Here is a 24,355-nt window from a genome sequence, read left to right on the forward strand (position 1 = left end):
CCTGGATGAGAGTGGCAGCACCTTGGCCTGGACTAAGCAGCTCCTTGGGGAACTCTGCACAAACCACAACATTCCCATTCAAAGTATCAGACAGACACTTTTCTGCATTGTTCTCGTATGATTGCTTAGAAAGGACAATTTTAACGACCAGAGTAAAAGATAAGGATAGCATAATTGTGGGGTGATGATCAAAGCCGTTTTCTGTCTAATATGAGGTCATAACGTCCGAAAACCACTCCTCATTCTTCACCAGGATTTCACACGATTTTTTTTCAGCTCTCTACCACGCAGAGCATTCAGCTCTTACTCTTCCCCAGTGCCACAGCTCAGAATGGAACTCGTCTCACTCGTTTGATGCAAATATAGAACTTGATGTAATCAAAACGGGGGGAAAAAAACCTTCGAGCAATACAAAACAAGACTTTATTAGACGTGAACATGAAAGAATAAATACATTCACATTTAATTTGTTTTGAGGAATCAGCCTCTCCTCTCCCAGTCCGTCCCCTCTCTCCTGGTACAGATCCCTAAAGGCAGTGTACCACTGATCTGGAACCGATGAATTAAGGTAACCTCTGGAACCTTGTTCTTGTTTCAGTACATTACATTGGAACAGTTACAATTATTTTAAACCGTCATCTGGAAAAAAAAATATGCACAAGGGAAAACAAAGCTTTCTTACATTCATATAGTGCTTCTCATCCCACAGCTCTTTAATATGCAGAAGGGCACCCCCACAGCAGCCCCACTGCACAGCAGATCAGGGGGAGGAGGAAATTAGTTCATAAGTTGGACTAAGGGGGAAATAAAACACAACAACGGGTCTTTTCTCTCCAAAACCAGCAGGATAATTCCAATCACGAGATGCCTGCCCAAGCCTCATCGCTTCACACTCTCCAGGAAAGCCTCTTGTGGAGTAAGAGCCTGGCTACAGGCTCCTTTCTTCAGAGTGTGACCCCAGCCTGGCTGCTGTGGGCCCTCAGGAGCCACAGTGGAGAGTGCTGTGCCTGGTGCGGGAAAACAAGCTCGGAGAGGGAAGACCGCTGGACCTGGAGAGGCATGACGAATCAGACCTCCTGGCTTCCTGGCACTGCCGTTAGGAAAGAGAAAGGAGTGCCCTGTCCTTTCTGTGCTGTCAGGCTTTGTTGATGTAGCCCTCCTTGATGAGGAAGTCGTAGATCTTGCGCGTCTTGTTGACGTCGATCTTGATGAGCGACCGGGCCTGCGCCAACCTCAGCCCACCCTGCCGCCGGCACTCGTTCATCAGGGCCGCCTTGTACTCCAGGTAGGCGCCAGGCACCAGGCGAACCACCTGGCAGAGCTGCAGCAGAACCAGAGCAGAGGTTTAACATCCATCACTCGCCCAGCTTTACAGCACAACCTAACCCAACACACAGCAGTTCGCCGCCACATGTAGCACAGCACACTGTGCTGCAATCAAGGTATTCCTGCAAATTTCATTATTTCCAGAGTTCCAGATAAACAGACCAAGATTCTCAAGGACCAAATGCAGAAGAAGTTTGCATTATAACACAAAAAGCAAAACCTTACTGCTACCCAGATAAAAAAAGGGACCAGATTGCATAATCCATCAAGTCTCCACAGCAATTGATGACGCTGCATTGCTAACGGCGTCACCAGAGAAATTCAAGTATTTAATCTCTTTCTCAAACCAAATAAAGACAAGCCAGCCCTACAGCTTTTTCTCTTCACTGGCTTGATTACTTTTCTTCTTGTGCACAAAAATGAATGAAGCTGAGCCCCTTGGGTTTGTGATCCCTGAGTTACTGAAAAGCATTCAGTAGCTCACAATAGAAACTTCCCAAGGAAAAGCAAAGGCTGATCCAGCTGAAGAGCCTGGATCATTGAACAATTCCTGTTTGCAACTGCAGGTCTTTCTGATCTCTGAGCTAGCAGTGGCACAGCGCTCTGGAACCATGCTGCCCAAGCTGGAAACCCCCGAAAAGCTCAGTGCATCACAAGGATCCAAGATATGGGGAAAACGCTACCGAGAACATCACCATTGATCTGGTCTGATTTCCCCAGTATGATATCAGTCATTACTCTATGGACAATGGTTTTCTACAAGCAGCGATAGTGGGTTCTGTGCCTGTTCCTGCGGTGTCAATCTGTCAGCAACTGGAGAAACAGCCGACAGTCGCAGCCAAACCAAGCAGTCGAATGGGCAGATCTAATACATATTTCCAATCCCATGTATGTTTCACAAAATGTTGCTCTTCCTCCACTATTGTGACATTCAGTGAACAGTAAAAGGACCCAGAAACACTTGAGGCACTAATTAGGTCAATGATTTTAATCACCATTTATGGAGCCCAAGGATATTAATGGCCGCCTTCCTGGACCATTTAAATATGGACAATTTATAGCCCCTCTGCAGTTTTGTAAACCTCAGCTAAAAACCCCAACCCTCATACAGGGACAGACAATTGCAGGAAAAGCCACTTCACTTTTAGCCTCCCCGATATAAGACTGCACTACAGCACACATATTTCAACACATTGCAGCACATTTCTTTAAGACTGGGAAGAATCCTGCTACAGCCCCTGACCGTATACATACGATCAAGGCGTTTGCGTCACCTTCAGCTCCAGCTGGGGAGGGTGGCCCTCCGTGCTGAGAGTTACCTCTTTTTCCTTGTCGTTCAGCTTGTCAGTCCCTGGCAGGCCAGTCAGGTTCAGAGGCGGAGCACTTCTTCTGCCTGATACTGGAGGAGAACAGCAGATTAGCACTGCAGTGCCAATGTCCCACTGCAAAAAACACTCCTATCTGATAGGTTAGCTTTTCTCTTGACTACTAGTTAGGATAAAGCATAAACATACATGTTTCACTGCAAACAGCGGGATTAGCACAGGAAAACTCTCCACTCAAACAGAGCTAAGAACTTCAGTCAACAGACAGAAAAACACAACCAGCAGCAAGAGTGAGCACAGAGACACAGAGGAAAGGGAAGGTGAGCTGGAGTCTGCACTTGTCCGCCGTTTCATGATGATGCATTTCCGAGAGCACTTCAGTATTAAATCCACTGTGCCAAAACTATTGACTTTGCACAGAGACAAGAGAGATAAGAGAGAACATGATGGAGTGATAACGAAAAGCAGCACCCTGCAGCCCTCACCTGAGGTGGCGATGGAGGAGACCACAGGATTCAGGCCGGCGTCGCTGGAAACAGAGCAAAGAGCTACACTGAGTTTACCACAGTGACAGTCTTCTCTCACCACTCCAGCATTAGGATCTGTACCAGCCTGCTGACATTTACTGTTTCATCTGGTCTCCACATGAGTTAGCTGCTCTGGAAAGACTGTGCAGAAGCGCAACCAGTTCCGGAGCTTAAAGGAACATCTGACCATGAAACTGAACCTTTTTACTCTCAGCCGGAGAGGAATCGGAGCAAACTTGATACAAGTCTTCAAAATCCTCAGAGGTACCATGCTGACATCTTCGATAACAACAGTGAAACACGAACCCGAGGTCACAATTGAAAACTACAGGGGTGTGCGTTTAAATCTTGAGAACAGGTAGCACTTCTTCACACAAGAGGTGGTGGGAGTCAGGAGCAAGCTAGAAAGCCATGTTAATGAGATAAACACCCTGGTTTATTATAAGACCAGTCTGGATAAGATCCTGGTATTAATTAGGAATAAATTAGCTACTCCTCCGATCTGTGATCTGTGTTGTGCTGTTGTGTTAGAGGAAGAAGAGTTAAGGTTAGTCATCTCACATAGCAGCCTGTTTGTGTAGCCACTGCTGGCAGGCATGACTGTCCTGGATGTACTGCAGCACGTCGGACAGCATGGTCCTCTTCCTGCGCTCCTCCTCTCGGATCTGCTTCACCCGCTCATAAATCCGGGCACCTGCAACGGACACACACACCAGGAGACAACAGTCAGACCAACTCGCACACAAGCACTCATGCCAGGAGACAGCCAGAAAAACGCACAGATAAGCAAGCACAACAGGAGATTTTTATACTCTCTCCCGCAGTTACTGCTACATGACAAAGTTAAGTTAGTATTAACATTGTTATAGGTATCACATCATTATACAACGTAAGTCACAAAAATCAGAAAACCTTACAGGACCTGACTGCATCTATTTGACAGACAGATTGCCTTTTTTCCCCCCAAAAAAAGAATAAGAAATATTTTCTTATTTTAAAAAAAGGTGAAGATAAGAGAGCTGGACAGCGGCTAACTTACTGCAGAAAGAGGTAATCCCCGCCTGCCGGTACTCCTGAAGTTTCCGGATCTCCCTTCTCAATTCAAACTCCACTGGAAGAAAATGCAAAACACAAAGCTTCAGGACTTGGGAGAAGGACCATGCAGCCCCCAGAGAATGAGGGCGCTGTCTTTGGCACACAGTGGTGACCAGGACATCCTGGCTGCTCTATAAACCGGACATGTGCTGGACACACTATCCCGTCTCCTCTTTCCGAATTTGGGCCTCTATGCATAGCCTGGAAGACCCAGGAATGGGCACAACCAAAACGACCTCAGGGTCATGACCTTTAACCCTGTGCTTTGGTCACTACTCGACAAAGTGCAGTAATACACAACCAGCACACACTCGATGTAAAAATGAAGGCGACAATACGTTTGCCCATTGTTGCACTTCACACCTGATGCAGACTCACAGGAACTCAGCTGGAGGTCTATGTCCAAAGCTTTTCAGGTGTGGACTCTGATGCCATGAGCTAAGACAAACACCCGAACCTCTCCTCTGAGGGTCAAATGTCAAAGACAAAGCGTGCCATGACTCACTGCAAATTCAATTCAGAAACTAAATAAGACAAGAAGTGAGAGGTGCAGAGTGTGAGTGCTTGTGTTAACGAGTTATTAGCAATGTGAGGACAGAATATGAGAATTTCCTCTCACAGACTCCCCAAAAGCATACAGCACCTGGATGCCTCCAGGAAGTGACTTTTTATAAACCAAATAGCACCTTCTTAGAATGTGACATGTTCCAAAAACACTTGTTTCAAGTCTATCTTCGCCTCATGTGGAGATGTTGCAGAGCCAATGGGAAGTCCTCACAGATCCGTGTACGCGTGCGTGTGGTGCGTGTGCGTGACTGGGGTTGGCGTGACCTCGGAGGGACGGACTCACACGCGTGGCTCTCGATGAACTTGTCGTGCTCGATCGGCCCCACCACCCGGGCGAAGCGCCGCATGGCGTCGTACAGGTCCTGCACCTCTTTAGGGTAGCGCCGCTCCAGCACTGCGACAGGAGACAGACGGGAGGAAAAAAAGACAATAACTCGGCCCGTCTGTCACTAGAGGAGACACCTTGCCTTCTCATCATGACACATCAGACCATTGCTGACCTGCTAATCCAGGCAGAAGTATGCAAAACAAAGTTTTCCAGATGAGAAGCCAGCTAAACAATCTAGCAAAAGCCAGCAAGCAGCACAGAATTATTTTTGTGTGGCCTGGTGTCACATTTGCGATGCTGCCCCAAAGCTCATCACAACTTGGCGTGACACCAGCCGTCTTCCCCATCAAACTTTACTCCCTTTGGCTTTGGGATGGTGCATGAAGATGCCCCTGTATAAAAAACACGAATAACGCATTAAATTAATTAATGCATTAAGAGTGGATAATGAACTAAAAAAAAATGTAGGTAATATAAACTGCAAATGTCACTGACAGGGAAATTCAAGACAAATGAGCTGAAGACGGAATGGAAAAAGAGATCAGAAAGGAGGTTTTATTCCGTGCTTTTTGAAAAAATAAAACCAGACTCCTGATAACACTTTGGGAGTGAAGTGGCTTGTGTGAATCGCACTCATTAGGAGTCAGAGCTCTGACGGGTCTGGCTCTCCTAACGGGCCTAGAGATCCAGGCAGCGAGAAGCTGCTGTCTCCTTCTTCAGATGCTCACTCACACACACACAGGCAGGCGTGCGCGTGCGTCCAACATTCTGCTGGTTTCCATAGCAACCGGGCTACAGTGCCAGTGCACCCCTTTTGATCCTTTTCAGTAAATGTGTACTCAAGAGCCGAGCAAAAACGCTGAAGAAAAAAAAATAAAACCAAAGAACTCTATTCCCCAACCGCCACCCCCCACGCAGAAACCAAATCTATTCCAGCGTCAGCCAACCTGCGAGAAGGAGGAGTAGGTATTTTTAGACAAGGCACAGTCTTCTGAGTTCGAAAAGAACTCGACTGGGGGTCCAGTCTGGCTCTGGGTTTTCAGACATGTGCACACAACCACTAAACTATCACCCCAATTAAAACAGGTGTCACTGGCACGAGCAACCACAGTGCTAATTTCCCCAAGCTGCCAAGAAATTAGCCACTGGAGCACCAGACCAACACATTTACATGACTGTGACACACGAGAGCTGTGGACACACAAATTCTATGTGGAACAGGTCCTTACTGAAGGTAAAATTTAAGAGTGCTAACGTGACAATGCCTGAACGTAAAAAACGCCCCCCCCAACGAGGAAAGGATCACCTACTCTGGAACTTCCGCAGGCTGATCAAGCCGTGATCGCGGATTATCCTGTCAAAAACAGAGGGAACAAGACACTATGATGTCCAAATCTCACATCACACAGCTGTCAACACCAGATGTGCTTCTAACTGAACACCCGGGCTGTTCCAACAACCCACTGGGAAATAAGACGGCATCAGTTTGAGCCACTGAAGGTATCAGCAACTCTGTAACATTGTAGCGATATAGCAATGGTCATGTTTTTAATGTTGTTTGAACCATTATAAATTTAACTATGCAAAATTTACCCAAAATTAAGAAATATACAAATCACAATGTAAGGTGAGCTGGGAAAATGGGAAATAACTACAAAAAGAATTCAAATGTTCATTTTCTTTTGATTTTCCAGCACAGCTTAAGCGTAAGAAAGGCCCCTATATTAATACTTTTTCTGATATCTATAAACTTGCCTGCATTTCAAAATTAACAGGAGGTGTACCTGTCCTGTGGCGCCCCCTATCAGTTCCAGGCAATATGGAACTTAATTTTAATATCTAGTACAAAAACAGTCCCTCTGCATTGAAAAAAAACAACTCACTTTTTCCTGCGTTGCCTCTCCTTTAGTCTTGAGTGGTAAATATCAACTACTGCAATCTTCAGGGCTAGGAGAAAACATACGTATCGAGCAGTCAGTTTTGGAAACTATAATAAGTTTTAGCTTGCCATTTTTCGTAATATTATGAACACTGTATTTAGAACTAGGCGATCTTGTGCTGTACACTATCCCGACTGTATTCATTACTGTTGGAAAAAACTGCTGTAAAATTTACAATACATTATAAAATTCTTTGCAAATACTACTTTTTAAATGACTTTTGGACCTTTTCGTTGTCCAAATTAAGGATTCAATTCAATTCAATTAAGGTTTGTGCTGATGAAAGTGCTCCACAGCACACAGGAAACTGCTCTGCTGGCGAGACCTCCTGCATGCTGACCGAGTCCCTCAGCGCTCCTCGTCTCACCGTGCAGGATGTCCGAGTCATCTTCCACGAAATCGATGTCTCTCAAGTCCCATTCCGCATAGTTGTCAAACTCCTGTTGTGGAGGGGGGGGGGAAGGGAACGAAAAATCTGAGCCAGAGACAAATACAGCACAGTATGGTACTTTGGGGTGGTGGGGGGGGGGTTCAGCCTTAGGCTGGCTTTCTGACTGGAGTGAAATGCTCATTTATTCTTGATCTTACTGCTTTCTCCAAAGGCTCGTCAACACAGCAATTAGTATGGTAGGTCCCTGCTGTTGCAGGCACTCCCCTTTGAAAACCTAACCAGGTTGATGGGATGAATACAAACCACAGGGGTCCCCAACTACACGAGGGACTGTTGGAGTTAACAGACTAACAGACAATAAAGGGCGAGCCTTGCACGTGTTCTTAACGATAGCAGCCTTTCTACACCCATTCTTCTGCTTTCCACTCAATAGGAGACAGGACTCTGTGCTGGAGGTCTGCTACCCGACCCGAGCCTGACGGGGCCTGACGAAGTATCGGGTTTCGGGACGGTTTTTCCACTTACAACTTTGGGCTCGGGAAGGGTTCAGGATTGTTTTCTAATAAGTGAAAATGATTTCTTATTTTATGTTTTCAATTTATTTTTATTAGAAGAAATTCGTAACTCCTTTTGCACGCTCCCTCGTTCTCTCTTGTTCTCTTGTGCGTAACATATAATAACTGTGTGCTGGTGTGTTGGCTGGCATGACTGTATGACGCACAAGGTAGCTAAAACTAGCTATGCCTGCCTGCATATTCACTTTGCTCATAGCACAAGCTTTTTTAGTAGGCCTATTATGGTTATCAGACGTTCCCCACTTTCAAAAGAACTACAGATTTATAAAATACCAGTTTTTCCCAGCACATGGTATTTTCCCAACTCAAGTGCATAGCAGCAGAGCAAAGCACTGTAAAACCGTGTCTGTGAGAATCCGTCTCTGTGTGCGTATGTGTGTCTCCTCGCTCCGAGAAGAAAACAGAGTGACCGATTCCGGGTTTGGGTTGGATTCGGGTTTCAAATTTGGCAGTACCATTCGGGCTCGGTCGGGTCTCAAGGTCTCGGGTACAGGCCGGGTTCGGGCTTCAATTTCATGCCTGTGCAGACCTCTACTCTGTGCGCGGACGCCTATTATTCTGTCACTTCTGGTAGCTGGTTACCAGGATCAGCCAGTGCTCTGGACCGAGCTGCGCTGGGCGGCCTCAGTCTCACCTCCACGAAGTCTGCTCTGGCGGGCATGTACCCCGCCATGTCCCTGGACAGCAGCGAGTCGAACGTGGGCCTGGGGGGGTCGTCTGTGGCTGAGAGGACACAAAAGTGGAACCGCTTTGAGAAAAGACTCCTGCTGCCTCAGATACTCCTTTCAGCCAAGCAGTGCTCTGTCTACTCAGTAGGTTCAGTGGGATTTTTTATCGCCTTTTTGGTCCGTGCAGTGCACCTGCTGCTAACGAAGCCATGAAAACAAGAGAAATGACAAAACTGCAATTCCTAATGATCTTTTTCCCTCCCTGTATGCAAACTAATTTGAATTCAAAACATCCACCTTTGCAAACGGAAAATACGATTTTGCTTTCAAAGCTCTTGGAGATGAGTGGATTATTTTATCTCGAAGCCCCCCCCATCAGATCTCACTGCAAACGAACGCTAGGTACAAGAGTGGATATGGGCGTGGGCTTACGTTTAAAGGGAATGGCCGTGTCTGCAGTCCGGGCTTCCTCCATCTGCCGCAGGCTGAGCAGGGTGGAGGAGAAGAGGGGGTTGTTGATGAAGTGCTTCATATAGTGGCTCTCGCACTCCTCCTTGCTCTTGGTGCGCATCTGATTAGCAACGTCCTGCCTGCAGGGAGACCAGGACCACTGCGTCAGACCCAAGAAGGGATCCCGCCCAGCACAACACTGGAGCGGTCGGATCCTGCAGCAACGCAGCGATCATGTCTTTCCATGCTCTCCAGCAAACCACAAACACATCAGCCGCAGTGAGCAGGACAGTCTCCAGGTTTGTCCCATGACGTAAGCTTGTAATTTATATAAAGTTGGTATAGACATTACAGTAACCCCTTTAGATACTGGCTGGGATACAGGCAAGGCCAATGAGATTCACAGACCACATGGATGTCTGGCTCTCTTTAATAATCATTAGAGATGTGAGCAAAGACACTGGCCTTAATGATCAACAGTGCACCGTGTGCTTGAACGGTTTCTGATTGGCTGATTCTCATCAAAGGGTGGGTGACTGTTCCTCTGCTCTCTCCAGCTCCTATCTGAACTAATAAATGGCTGGCTGCTGGACTTGGTCACTAATAATTCAAACCAAAAGGAGCTACTCACCACTGTCACTATTAATTATCTATCCTTTTGTAATGTGCTGTCGACATCGTGTGCTGTTCTCTGTCATACTATGCTGTCAGCTGTACTGTTCATTTCAATGTACATGCACATATGGGAATAAACTCCTCTAATCTCTACTCACCAATTCCCAAAGCCACAGTCCATCACGGCCTCCAGGAGGGCCATCTCCTCTAGGGCTGTCCAGCTGGGGTCCAGCACAGGGAAATCTGACGTCTGTAGGAGAGGATACAAAACCTGCTAGAAGGGATACAGGAACTCATCCAGGTATGGTACACACATACAGGTTTACCCCTGTACACATAGGGGATGCAGTCCAGGTCACCATATAGCAAATAATGAATAACTAATTTTCTGTTCCAATAATTTTGTTATGAATCCATCTTGAGCCTGGGTGAGAAAACAGACTTGTCATTTAGCATCTTTAATCCACATTGATCCGAACTCAATGTCATCTATATAGGAGCAGCCAATATGAAGTGTTGTAGCAGCTCATCCATCACATTTACCCATCAAGTCTAAATGACCGATCAAGGGCGTCTTACTGTCTGCACTACAAAATACAGATCTGTCAGGATTGTTAGTTTTAAAGCAAAACAGATAGGTTTCTAAATAGAAGACCAACAGAATGAGTTTCTGCATAAAGAAGGAGAAATACTGAGTGAAAAGAACAAACCATGCAAAAGATGAATGAATTTTGCACAGCTTGCTTACTTTTTTACCCACTTTTGCTTACTGACAGCAATATGGGCAACAACAGAACCTGCTAAAAGCAAGAAACTCTTCTTGCAAGCAATAGGCATTAACAGGAGAGATCTGGGAGAAGATCAAAGAAAACCACTGCTACATCTGCCTCAGGCAAAATCAGTCAGCACTTTCAGAGACCACTGGCTCCAACAGCCACTAAATTATAGCGTCAGTTTTCTTTTTAAAACAGTTTTCATTTCCAACCTCTAAGGACCTAATGTATATCATCTGCATATTCTGAAGTGTTGCCAGAATAAAGAGGACACTTTTGTGGAGTGGCATATTCTTACCATGATCTCATACTTGTGGTCACTCAGGTGCTTTTTGTACTCAAAGCCTCTGGTGAAACACTGAAAAAGACAAAAGCATTTTCTTGTTACACTAGTGAAACCACTTCATAATTTACTCCTTAAAGCATCTTCTCAGAAACGAGACAAACTGCATTGCCTCACAACTGGGTCCCTGGAGGTGCAGTCCTCCTCCCAGTGTAATTTTCCTTTTGTGAATTTGTGAAGTTCAATTAGTGTTTCACGCTTCAGCACAATGCTCTGCTGTTATAAATTGAGATAAACATAAAGTGGATACAACTGTCAACCAAATTAATAATAATGTCCTTACGATTCAAAAAAGAGTAAAATATTTGTAAGCAATCATTTGCCTGGTTAAATATCGCAAAACAACAGCGCTGGTAGTTCATCACAAATAACACATCACAAAACTTATATTAACAGGTGGAGGAAATTAAAAGATACTTATGCATATTTGAAGATTAAAGCTTAAAATCATATTCATATTCATATTCTGCTTCAGAAATTTCAATCCAACGGGAGCCTTGTAAGTGTCCCTAGTAGAGGAGAATGCAATAATTTTGGGGTCCTGGCGTGTGGCCGCTCACTGACGGGACAGACCTGAAGGCACAGCAGGAAGGCTGTGGGGCCGCACTCCGCGCACTTGATGTAGGGCTCAGTCAGGTAGGACGAACAGCCCCTGCACGGCGGCTTGTCAAAAAGGTCATCTGCAAAACGCAAAAAGCATAATTATTTCCAGCCTTAAGAACCTAGACCAGAGAGAAAACACACACGAATCTGTATACAACATCCAGCTCCACACAAACAAGCAAGCCTGTGCATAACAAGCGTTCTGCACTCGGTACTTCAAACTGCCCTCGCCTGAAGTACAAAGGATAAATCACAAATACCACAACATTTAAATATAGTTATCCCAATGCAGGTTTTTCTAAAGCTAGCACTGTTTACGTCTGCAGTCACAACACGTTATTAGTTCTAGTACAAGAGACTGGTTGTCGGTCAGTACTTGTGGTTATCGTTTGCATTTATTCCTTTCTACGTCTCCAAAAGCAACTCTGTAGAACTTAAAACTTGGCACTTACTTCCAAACGGCGCTAATCTGTCCATGCTGCCGGCTTTTGGTTAACACGGCAGACTTTGTTTTAACAACAATGTGAGCGACCACTTCTCCCGTGCCAAGGCCGAATGAATGGAGCGACAGAGCAGCAGACCCTAAGAATCAAACTCAGCTGTAGAACAATGAGAAATTACCGACAGCGACCTCTGTCGGAACCAGAGACGCTGGCGGAAAAATAGATGTTATAAAAAACAGATTACATGCAGACAAACCGTAAAACCACGACTCAAAGCCTTTTAATGGTGTGTACCCTTCAAAATCTTAAATCACGTTTTAGCACTTGATACAAAAAGTTGATAAAAAAAATTACCAACTGGTAAGCAAATCAAATATGAGTAATGTTTAATTTTTCATTACTGCATGAACTAGAATTGCTGTTGATGTGATTTGTCAGTTGTTCACTTGCCTGGTTTAATACTGAATGACCTTAAGGTGGGCAGACGGAATGAAGATTAATGTTGTGCATGCCACCGTGCAACAGAGCAGACAAGAATAAAGTACAGCTGATACGTTTGTCATTCCTTTATTAAGAAAATACAAACACCCACAAATGAGAAAAGGCCATTTGTTTCATCCAGTCCATTTGGCAGCTGTTAATCGATCTAAGGATCTCAGCCTGCCGTATCTTTTTATAACATCAATATAACATTGAGAATCAAAAGATACAGCAGCTTGATGTAGGGCATCAGCATCTACAACGTGTCCCTTACTCCCACAGTGTTACCCTTTGGGTAAATAAGTGCCTCTAGTTCTCAGTTTAAAACGCACTTCAACACAGATTCTACTGGTTCATGTTGCACTGTTCATTCTGAAGAGGACCGCTGGAGGGCGTTTGACAATGCCTTTAAGGATTTTAAATACTGGGATCAGGCCTCTCATAGTCTTCTCTATGCTAGACTGACAAGGCTCAGTGTTTTCAGCCTGTCAGGGTAGGATATTGACTTAAACCCTGCCATGTATCCAGTTTCTCTTCTCTGGACTGATTCCAGAGCAGCAATATCTCTGGACTGGAGGAGTGATGAAAGTTGGGTAACAAATTGTGGACATCACTCTCCTCCTTCAAAACCCATGGTCAAGTCATGGATGTTTCCTTAAACTGTTTAAACAATATGTTATAAATACATACATACAAAAACTGAAATGGTTTGCTTTTGAAAAGTACTGTAAATAACTAGATATTGAATAACAAACCTACACTATTTGCGGACTGTTCTGCACACGGATTTTAACATTTCAAAATAGCAACATCTGTTAACTGCATTAGTGACAGGTAGTGTACCATAACTATTTGTTAGGATTATTTTTCGTCAAATATTTTTCGACTAAAAATTACAGTTATTAAGTATAACTGTAAATCAACACTGTCCTATAGGCAGTCTGCCCACAGCCGTTCTGGAGGTATTCCTAGTTCTGAGCAGTAGTTTCTTGTTACGATCCCTGCCTCCCGGCAACGGAGGAGGCAGAAGTAGGCGTAGCCCCTATCCATCAGTTCACCTATTAGTTTTCCCATTCACCACCACACCCCCGTCTCATCCTACTTAAACACCTGTCCTTCCCTACCTCGTTGCTCAGTATTGGTTTTTCCTTTCGAGCTTCCTGGTTGCGCTACTTCTACTCTGTGTTCGCCTTGGCTTTCAGTTTGCGGTTTTTCTCTTTGGACTTCGGCTTTTCAGATCTCGGCTTGGATTGGTTACTTTCGTTCTGTTTCGGATCACTGGCTACCCCTGGATTATCGGATTGCTCTACTGACTACAACTTCGGATCACGCTTCGGCTTCGGTACTCGTTCCCTTTCGGATATCTGGCTTCCCCTGGACTCTCGGCTCGTTCCTACGATTACGGTTTGCTTTTGGATTACGGCTTGGCTTTGTTCGCTCCTGCAAGTGGGTTCACTCACTGGTTCGGTCCCTCTTACCGAACCCTTAACATTTCTCTTCATGGCTAGACCACAGCACTGTTGTGCCCCTTTGTGTTGTCAATGCAATCACCAAGATACAGCCACTTGGTCATTCAGTTGTGTGGATGCAAACGGGACACTTGTCTGCAAAAGACAGCACTAATGTCATTAAGTCATGCATTATATACTGTAGGTAAAATATTGCACAGGCCACCAGCTTTCAATTACCAGTTTACATAGAAAAAAGCAAGTGTAGAATACACTTACTCAGCATCATGATAAGAGACGTTTATTGTGCCTTTAGGAGCATATAAGTTAGCTAAAAAGTCAGAGGTGAATGGCAGGGGACAATGAAAAAAGAGAAAGCAAGATGCACTGACTCGCTTCCTCGTTTGCAACCTTTTTGATGTCCATGCTATCCAACGGTGCAATTAGACCACATACTGTATGTTGCAAAAGTTCAAGTTAAATTTTAAGAGTTCAGGAATAAAACACATTTAATCCAACACTGTCCTTCATACTGGGTACATTTGTAAAAACATAACCCCAAGAACTGCTACACAATTCTAACCTCCACATGCAGAACAATTTCTAAAATTTCTTCAGGCCTTTTCTGATGATGCATGATACAGTGCAGTACTGATACAGTGCAAATCTAGATTCTAACCATAGAGATTTCAAGCCATCTAGCCTACAAGGCTCTGCCTGTTATCTGTGTAAAGCTTGGGAATCCCACAAGTGTTTCAGATGGTATGGTTTGTGGTCAGGCTGAATCCCAACACACCTCTTCTTTAGCTCTTCATAGCAGGCTGTGCAAGACAGGTCTTGTACACTTACAGTCAGTTATGGGCACATTCACTGCTTCTGAAAGACATCCACCTCTGAAAAGCATAAATTATATACTTATTAATTGGTAAAAAATTACACCTAGCTGGTGTTAGGCGCAAAAAGCTTAAATACTCTGAATCTGTCGACACTGATTACTTGTCTTCTTACAGAACCACCATCACATTTGGAATTTGGAATTGCCCAATGTAAACCAGTTTGAGACCGCATTCTCAGCCTCCTTTACAGCAAGCCTTCCTCTGAAATATACAATGTTGAGCTATCTGCCATTTCCAGTCTGTGTTTCACAGGGCCTGAATCACTACTATCTTCCAAAGCAGTGCTCTTGCATCTCTCAGTGATAACACCAGCCAGGAAAGTGTGGCCGGCGGCATCTGGCCAGTTGTGTGCCACCAGCTCGTGCCACAGCCCAGGCTCAAGCCAGAGATGACAGTTGTGACCCTGAGTTCCACTCCAGTTAAAATTCAGGTTTTTGAAAACACAAGCAAACTGCAAAGCAGATGCACAAAGCAGATGGCTAATGCCACTTGCTTTGTAAAAAGACACTGAGGTAAATGAGAAACACACGTTGTCTGCATTAAAAGAAATGAGTGTAAATGTAACCTTGGTAATTAGCACCGGTTAATTCTAAGTTTGGTTTCCTCATTCTCATTTCATTGAAGGCAGAAGCCATTTCATTGCAGAGACAATCCTACTTGGGAGTAACAGTTTGCAGTGAGAGAGTGAGAGGTGACAGGTAGAAGGATCCGGTCTGACACTCTCAGGGATTCCTGAGGGTTTGTCTTTCACGTGAGTGTTTTTTGGGCAGGCTAACTTTATAATGAGGCCATCGGGCACAGCTGAGGGGATATGGGAAGGGAATGAGAAAAACCACCTCAGAGGAGGGAATGTGGATATCTTGCCTTCAGACTCCAAACTGGGCAAGAGAGACTAAGTGAGGAGTGTGTCTCTTTCTGTAAACGCAGATGACAATAAACAACTCACATATATTCCGCATGGTTTGGGTAGGCCTCACTCCCATAATCCACCACTCTGTTAATGCCATATGGGTCATCCACGCACTGGACAGGGACCTGCAGGGCAGATTGACTACTTGTTATTTTATTACATTTTTCCTCAATTTTAGTTTTTTCAAGCCACCATATTTCCAGAATCTTCTGTGCTTTTTTCCCCCCACATTCTCCCGTTGGCAAAAGTGGAATTGCTTTCTTCAGCATTCAGACACAACCTTTTATTTATTACAGTTGCTGTAGGTTCATTTAGGCTAACCCCAGTATTAACCTGTTTTCTGTGTCAGTATACTAAGATACAAATTAGGGTTTAGCTTGTATCTGTGAGAGAATGACATTCTTACAACAGGGTTTTGTGGACACCCATCCCCAGAATGACCCACGCAGCTGCTACAAGAATAAAGGGGTGGAGAGAGGGATGGAAAACTATGAACATGGGTTATGGACTACGAACAAGGTGTTTGTTACAAAAAATATATACTTAATGTGGTGTAACCAAAAATTTAGCCCTTATAAAACTTCAGTTCAAAACTCTATTTAGCAGCTTTTAAAATGGACTTTTAAAAAGTTAATGCAATCAGAAATATTATTATTCTTGCATATTATACCATGCTGAGATGAACAATCAATTTAGTCAATAGTCAATTAATAATTAAAATGTGTCACAATAAATAAAAATGAAAAGTCTATATTTGAACCGTTTTAAATGTGCGGCCTGTCCCTGAATGACCAACAACTGAAATGCGCGTTTGTTTCTACTGAATTACAAGACTTCAATTCAGATATCCAGAACAACGATCCCATTCATTACCTATAAATTCTATATAATGAGTAAATTCTCTGAAGTTAGTCGTTAACTTAACAAACACCTTAGAGGATTAAAGCTGCTTGAAAGACAACTTCTGAGAAACACTACAACATGCACACAACTGATGTCTGCCAAGGTGAACAATAATCCAGCGTGCCCTAAATATAGCCTTGAGCTGTCCGTTATATAAGACTTAAGGAGTCTGGAGATAAACTCCTTAAGCAATTCAACGTACAGTGTCAAAGCAAGTTATTCAATAAAATCCCTGACTTGTAAATGTACAGTAAATGTCCGACCAGCCTTCATCAGGAGATGCTTTCCATACCTTTGGAGGACTGTATACCTGTCCAGGAATATCCTCAATAATTGGAATCGCCATCTTAATAAAGTCAACAAGAAAGTGCTTCCCCCTCTCCAGTGACGTGGAACACAAAGCGCAAATACAGTTCCAAAACTTTATTCTCTTTTTGATCTTACAAGCAAGAAAACCGTTGTGGGTGTTTTTTAAAACACTGCCGGAGTTGTTTTTCCTCCTAATTAAAGGAAATGACGAATGAAGATGTTCTTTTTTCGCGCCGAAATTCACCAAACATAAGGCGGAAGAGAAGGGTGTCTTCTCGACTAGCTGGCTAAGCACAGTGTTGTACAACCAGCTCGAGTTCCACAGCAGTGACTCACGTTTCCTTGCCTGCAACCTACTCTGCCGATCGGACGATTTTAATGTCAAAATAAAAATATAGAAATATATTTTTATGACCATCTATGTGTAGTTTAATATAGTTAATAGGAAAATCAAAGGATTTATACTTTTGCCCACATGATCAATTACACACTGTAGGAACTATCTGGAAAAGGTTGATATTTTCCACTTTGGAGTCCTGCCTCAGAATTTCACATTCTGTTCAGAAGAGAAAAAAAACCTGTAAAATTATGAGCATTCTTTAATTCTAATTTGAATTGTATTTAAAAAAAAGTTGTCACTTACCCATTTCTATAACTAGAAGTCCAGCTGTCTGAGATGTGTCCTTCTCAGCTCCCAGTGACTCAAAAGACTGCAAACAGAACACAAATGGAAATGAAATGAAGATGACATGTGGGCTCTCCCACACATTGAATTATCTGACATATCCAGACTTTCTGGAGAGCGTAAGACATATAATTACTCATACATATGTAATTAGCCAGAGGTCTGGACAAGGTCCCAACTCAAACATGACATAGATGGGTGTTAACCAATGTTTTAAGTCCTGTACAAAGTTAGAAATTTCCAAATCCAAAAGCTAAACGGTTATCTCAACGACTGAGATAAAAGTACACAGAAATACAGGAAAAGTACCACTTTAGCCTGAATAAGGATTTTTTTTCACAAAACATTCTGAATTGTGATTCCCGTTTTGGACAAAATGCTGCATGACAGAGTTCCAAAGGACAGACTGCACACAGTTAAATGATTTCTATAACTACAGTTCTGAACATTGGCTAAATGCATTTCACATGTATGGAAATGATTCTCTTGACAAATACTCCAAATTGTTGTCTACACATTAAGTCTGTATTCCAAAGTAATTAAAAAGGATTGTTTGCACACTGTAGCACTTAAACATAATACAAAGTTGCTCTTACATAATTTGCAAAAGGTGGCCAGAAGTCTAACGTGTAGGAATATCGCTTTACTTTGGTCACAATGCAGGATCACTAGAACAATCAAGGAGCTAGTTACACTAAAATACTGCAGCTACGTGGACTGGAAAAGTTGCAGCTAGGGAAGAGACCATGTGAAGAAAACACACAGTTGCACCACATTGGTATGGAATTGAATTACTGAGAGATTCCTGGTGCAGTGTACATAGATGTCACAGTACAGAGATTAACCATAACAAGACAAATTGCTGTATTATCCACAATGACCACCAGGGGAGGATGTTGTTCCATGGAGAAGGAACAGGCCAGTAGGAACACAACATAAAGCTCTGCTTTGGACTGAGCTGATGGACTGGAGCCATACACCCCACCATCTGGATTTACCAGACTGGAGTACGCCCAGTAACCTTTTCTCAATTTGCAAAGACAATATATTTTCTAACAACAGAAAAACAAGGCATGGTAGGGAATCTGCTGTTGCATTAATTGGAAACAGCCAACTGAGAATGATCAACAGGACAGAAAGCAACTTTGAATATGTTTCTCCTGCTCTGATAATACTGCATTTCAGCAATTATGAAAAGCTAAACAATGAATACCTGCATCTTGCATTATTATGTATTTAACAGTTTACAAAAATTAAAGAGCAATAAAGCACAGAGAAATATTTTAGCCTCATTCCTAATAATATCAAGATCGCCTGAGACCCTGGCACATTTGTATATGTCTCCCTGAAGTACTGGAAAAAAACTTCGCTTTTTGACTCAAATGGTTTTCTCTTTTTGTTCTAGGATGAGTAAACACAAGTTTGACATCAAAATTATTTTTTCATCAAAAATGTTCATCATTGACCTGATCCCAGTTCCTTTCCACACTGCCAAAATTAAAACCTAAATAAAAGGAAGTGGGAAATTCTGGAAATCTAATTCTATAGTTGACTACTTAACAAATACAGAATTTTACACTTTTGATACCATTTCAGTTTCTTTGTATCAATCTGAAATAAGAAAATGGAAGTCCTCTGAGATCCATTGTTCACCTCTCTGGGCTCATTTCTGTTGTCTTTTATGAGTTTTCTAAATGGTCATGCATATTCATGTGTCATGTCAGACAAGACTACTCTGCTATGAAGTGTGCATATGTTGAGGTTAACAGGAGGCGAAGTGACTTCATTACAGAGCGCTAATCCCCACAAGGCTGCTGAAATAAGGCTGCTGGCTGTCGGCCTGCGAGGAACACAAAGGCAGACAATGGAGTGACAAGCTGCAGGGATCCCAGGAGCGACACAGGCCTGGGGACGGACTGGCGATCCCTGGAGAGCCACTGCCGAGCAGCAAGGAGAGCCTGGGGGGGTCTGGATGCAGTGATTTAAAAAGAAAGGGGGCAGCTGCAAGGGGGGGCATGTCAAAGCCCTTGGTGCTGATGGACTAGATCAGGGAGGCAGGAGTCTGTGGAATTACGGTATATTATTGGAAGGGGTCGCTCCCTCATTATGTTTTGCTTTACTTGACTCCCTGTAACTCTCTGGAAATCTACTGGTCCCTTTTAAGATTTTTCCTCACCTCAGGACAGTGCAACTCTTTGTTGTGATAGCACTTGCACCATCAGAGTCATTAATCAGTGGATTCCCTTTGTTTTACATTAAGGTGTATTTTTTGTTTAAGAAGGTGCATGTGTAAGAGTAAGATTAAAACTGTCTAATATTTCCCACAGTGTAATAACAGCAATAACAGGCCAACAGTTTACATCTACTGCTGTACTAAGTCCTATACATGCCTGATCTGTCTCAGACTTGTAAACCTGATAGAAGAGTTGTGTCCTGAATTCTCAGAAGACAATTCCCAATGCAGTCTAATTCCCTGAACCGTTATACAGCACGTGTCATGCACAGTACATGAAAGGACAAGAAGTTAACACACTGAATATTAAGCTAAATGAATGTGAGGAATATACACTTTGATAAAGAAATCTATGCTTATCTTACACACGCATTAAATATTCTTAAGTCCTTGCTTTTAGGGCACAGCCTGCTAGACTGCAGACTGCCTCTGAGTGTTGCTTAGAGGAGCACATCGCCATTATTCTGACAGAAACAGACAGCAGGCTCAAAAACAGCCCTGTCACAGCTCAGGGTCTGCAGCCAATCTTACAGGATCAATGACTTCTTAAAGGGGGCAGAAGGCTAATCCATAAGTGTGCCAGGTTCAGTGCTTGCCAACAATGACCAGCTCTCCCAGCTGCTGTTTCATACAAAAGTATGAATTGGCAGCCACATGTCCCAGCACCACTGTGTGAAAGGGTTAAACTCCACTCAGTGGACGAGGCCTGTTAAAGAGAGGATGGAGGATGAGGGGTGGAAAGGTTGTAATCGTTGGGCAATGGACCATCCAAGAATCTGAGGAAACAGAAGAAAATTCTATTCTGCCCTCATGTGCTTCATTCATTGATCATCATTATTTCACATGAGTCTGGTCCTGTATTTGCGATCTCTTACAGCACTCAATAACGATGAAAGCCATTCACGTCTTCTGGCTGATACTGCCTGGGCTCTGGGCTATTCCACACAGCCATAGAAGCAATGAACAGGAATGAAGCATTTGCACATTCAAAGGGTTTAAACTGAAAGCATTGAATCATTCCTGTGCAAAGAAGCTTTGTATCGTCACAAGAAAAAAACAACTCAGTGACAAGCCTGTTTTCTCCATAACTTGATTAAATTAAAACTAATCACGATACCCCCTTCATGTTGTCTCTGGTTAAGATTTGTAACTTTATGCAGTGACAACTAGTTCTAGAAAGTGGCGTGTGAGTGTTTTGGGGAGGATTTCTTCTGAAATTGCAGAAAGTTTCTCCACTGCATGTACTCAGGAGAGCTACAGCGAGACCCCAAGCATGCACTGGGAAAGAGTGGACAACTGACTCCACCAGAGGGCATAGCATTCCACTGTTCTCCTCTGTACCTTTATTTTAACACAACTGCACATTCCCTGCGACAGAGGCAGAACATGGGCACAGTGCACCTATCAGTCAGAGAGGCTCATTAATAACTATTCCATGAATTGCTTTCACTGTGCACGTTCCTCCCGGCACAAACTAGCTCATCATAATGGAGAGCTGATCTGCACACATCCCTTCGAATCCGACAATGTTACAGCTGCAGAACCTTCTTTCAGCCACATCTCAACGCTCCAATTCTCACAGAAATTTTTAATCTACTTGAATTCCAATTGTTGAGACTATCTGGTTGGCTTACCATAGGGACATAGTTTTGTTCTCAGGGCAATAAAAAACATTGGACCTGACTGACAGTGGAGCTTGGGAGTGGGCTGGTAAGTGGCATAGTAGACTCACAGACCTTAGAATAACCCATGGGATATGCATTCATCACACTTCCAGTGCTCTGCAGACTACAGTAAATCTCTCTCCCACTTTCTCATACAACTGTATTACTCACTTCTGGGAGAGTAACATAATGAATGAGCCTGTTTGTGAATTCCGAGAGTCCCAACTCACCCACCTCCCAGGCAGATCTGCTGCATGTTCACATATTTATGGAAGCACTTCATTTCCAAGAGAAGGGAATCAGGCATTTGCTGAGCAACATTACTCCGCATCTCAGATGAAAAAAAGCTGCATTTCTCTTTCATTTATTAAGAATGACTTAATGTGTGATTTTTCATTGGGGAGGTCAGTGGTTAATGGTCTGCTCTACCCCAGCGCGGTGAGAAATGCACAGGCTCTTATCCCTCCCTGCCAGCTTCACTTCCAGGGGCCGATGTGAATGATACGGGGGTGGCAGCCAGCTGAGAACAGAGAAAAATGACATGATCTCAGAAATGTTACAGCAGAATAGCTTGACTCTACAATACAACAGCTCTCCTTGTAGCTCGTGCTAAAACAAGAACAGTGTACAAGGAGAAACTGGTGGAGATTTGCACAGATGTTTACAGTAAAAAGAGCAATTTTATTTCATGGGGAAGGGAGGCTGTAATCACCATATGAAGACACATATGCTAATTACCCACAATACACTGCATTAATGAGTTTTATGCATATTGACAAGTTGGCAAAGTACCCCAAGCTATCAGCTTCTTATATTGCCATGCACAAAAGCACTTTAAATATTACTTTACTTTTTCCCTTTCTTATTGATTTTATATTTGATTAAACTCCAGTGGTGCTGCCAAGTCACCGTTTAAAGTCTGGGTTTTTCTAATTAATTAAGCCACCTGCCTCCATCTGGCTGCTGGTTCTAATGAATACTGAGATGCTTGCTAATGAGCATCTCCGAGTGGGATGAATGTGCATGCAGGCGAAAGCAAGAGCTGTCTCCCTCTCCCCTCAGCACATCTGGATTAGAATCCATTCCTAATATTGCATATTGCACCGCAGAGCTGTTTCACCCATGGCTGTCTGTCAGCTCATAACACAAAGTATTAGCAATAGTCACTTCCTCTATAAAACCACCTATGACAGTTTAACAGGCTGGGTAATTGCTTGTCAGAGGTCCAGATTTAGCTCGGACAGGAATGTATGGAAAGTGGAGGTCCTGTATTGAGTTTGACAAAGTTAAGAAAAGCCATGGTTCAGGAAGAATTCCTTAAAAAACATAGGTCTGCAATAATTATATGGAAATAGAAAATAACTCTAAAAACCAACTTAAAATAAAGCGAGCCATTGAATTACACAAACCCAGTGGATGTACAGTGAGATTATTTTGACGAGCGTATAAATTTGTTCATGCATTTTGTACTCTTATTACACGCATGGAAGAGCAATAATGGATCTTGCTTATCAACAGTGCATTATAAAAACAGCAGAAGAGCTTGGTACATCTCAGCACAAATTGGCTGGGTCTGCCGTTGGAAGGGACTGTCAATGATAGAGTAATGGAACTGTCCATCCAAGCTGCCAAAGAGTACCCAGGCTTCTCTGAAGAAACGGCTTAATGAGATCCTACACTGAGAACAGGAGGTACTTCTTTACACACAGGCTTGTGAGTGACTGTAACAAGCAGCCCAGCCAGGTTGTTGAAGCCAGTACCAAGAAACAGCAGAAGCAGATCATCGGGTCAGCTAGCTACTAATGACCAAATGTTGTAGATGTGTTAGTCTTATTAGTATTATCTTCTATGTTCTGAACAACAAAGTAAGCTATTCCGCTCTGTTTTGCAATTTGACATTGCAATGGTTTCTGAAAAACTCAGGTAGTCTGAAAATACAGCACTCGCAGCCAGCAACATCGCTGCCCGAGCAATACTGAAAAGTGTATAGTGAAAAAGCAACATGCAGTAGTAGTGTGGGGAAAGGACAGGGATCTGTTCTCTCATTAAAGACCAAAAAAGGTTAATGGTAATAAACAGGAGTGGCAGACAAATAGAAACAAAATTAAAAAAATCTTTCTCCTCCATTATCCCTTGTGCCCAGTGGAGGTGAGGAAGCAAGAATGGCAGTTCTACGATAACTGTGTCATCGTCTCCATGCTGCCTGGCTGCCCCCAGGCCACAGGGCTGCGACGGTGAGCGCTGGGGAGGATACTAGAGAGGATGAAGGATGTGACAGGCTGATGGATAGTGGCTATAACTACTGGGGCTCAGCTCATACGGTCCCTGAGTGGGAGAGGAGAGCAAGAAAGGAGAAACAGGGATAAACGGATATACATGTTTCCTTAAAAAAGGATTTTTAACAATTTAAGCATTAGTTAATTTTCCCTGAGTGAGACAAACACGGCCTGAAGTTGAGATCTTGCAGAAACGAAACACCTGAAAGCACCTGAGAAGAGGTGCACTCATTCTCCGGCAGCACAAGATGCCACTTCCAACTTTCTGCAAGGCTGACACGACCACTTGTATTCGCAACTTCTGAAACCACCCGTGAAACAGACAGATCTGCCCGTTCGTTTGTAGGACCTGGGAAGGGCAAAGGGTCGGAGAGAGAGACGGTGATGGTGAGTGAGAGGGAGAAGCAATGCCTGGTATGTGCCACTGGCAAAAGGAAATCCAGAGATTTGTGCCCCCAAGACAGGGCTGCACAAGGACAATGGAGTACCGTGTGAACAGTGCAGTGTTTCCTCTGTCTCTCTCACAGCAGAATTGGCCTGCAATAACACTGTCAGACGGGATTACAGCCCAGCCCATCATAG

At 43.5% G+C, this 24,355-nt stretch overlaps 1 protein-coding gene across 3 annotated transcripts; it reads right to left on the reverse strand.

Annotated features, from left to right (window-relative positions):
* Positions 1-400: 400 nt before the first annotated feature.
* On the reverse strand, positions 401-24,099 carry tada2a (transcriptional adaptor 2A). Of its 3 annotated transcripts, none has more exons than XM_088615794.1 (20): positions 23,986-24,099; positions 21,927-22,017; positions 17,559-17,625; positions 15,740-15,828; positions 14,747-14,790; positions 11,979-12,125; positions 11,497-11,603; positions 10,879-10,938; positions 9,966-10,057; positions 9,175-9,332; positions 8,709-8,797; positions 7,476-7,548; positions 7,052-7,115; positions 6,479-6,522; positions 5,124-5,234; positions 4,218-4,289; positions 3,740-3,872; positions 3,137-3,180; positions 2,646-2,725; positions 401-1,321 (listed from the first exon to the last, which is right to left on the reverse strand). In XM_088615794.1, the coding sequence occupies exons 6-20, from the start codon at positions 12,001-12,003 to the stop codon at positions 1,136-1,138; spliced, it is 1,338 nt and encodes a 445-aa protein (XP_088471920.1). In that variant the 5' UTR covers positions 12,004-12,125; positions 14,747-14,790; positions 15,740-15,828; positions 17,559-17,625; positions 21,927-22,017; positions 23,986-24,099; the 3' UTR covers positions 401-1,135. The 3 variants fall into 3 exon arrangements, with proteins under 3 accessions (XP_088471920.1, XP_088471918.1, XP_088471919.1); XM_088615792.1 differs by having other exon boundaries at positions 14,694-14,790; XM_088615793.1 differs by having other exon boundaries at positions 11,979-12,177; positions 14,694-14,790.
* Between the last annotated feature and the right edge of the window lie 256 nt (positions 24,100-24,355).

This window comes from Lepisosteus platostomus, chromosome 22 (genome assembly GCF_059453375.1).
Source record: "Lepisosteus platostomus isolate fLepPlt1 chromosome 22, fLepPlt1.hap1, whole genome shotgun sequence".
In the NCBI taxonomy this organism is placed as follows: domain Eukaryota; kingdom Metazoa; phylum Chordata; class Actinopteri; order Semionotiformes; family Lepisosteidae; genus Lepisosteus; species Lepisosteus platostomus.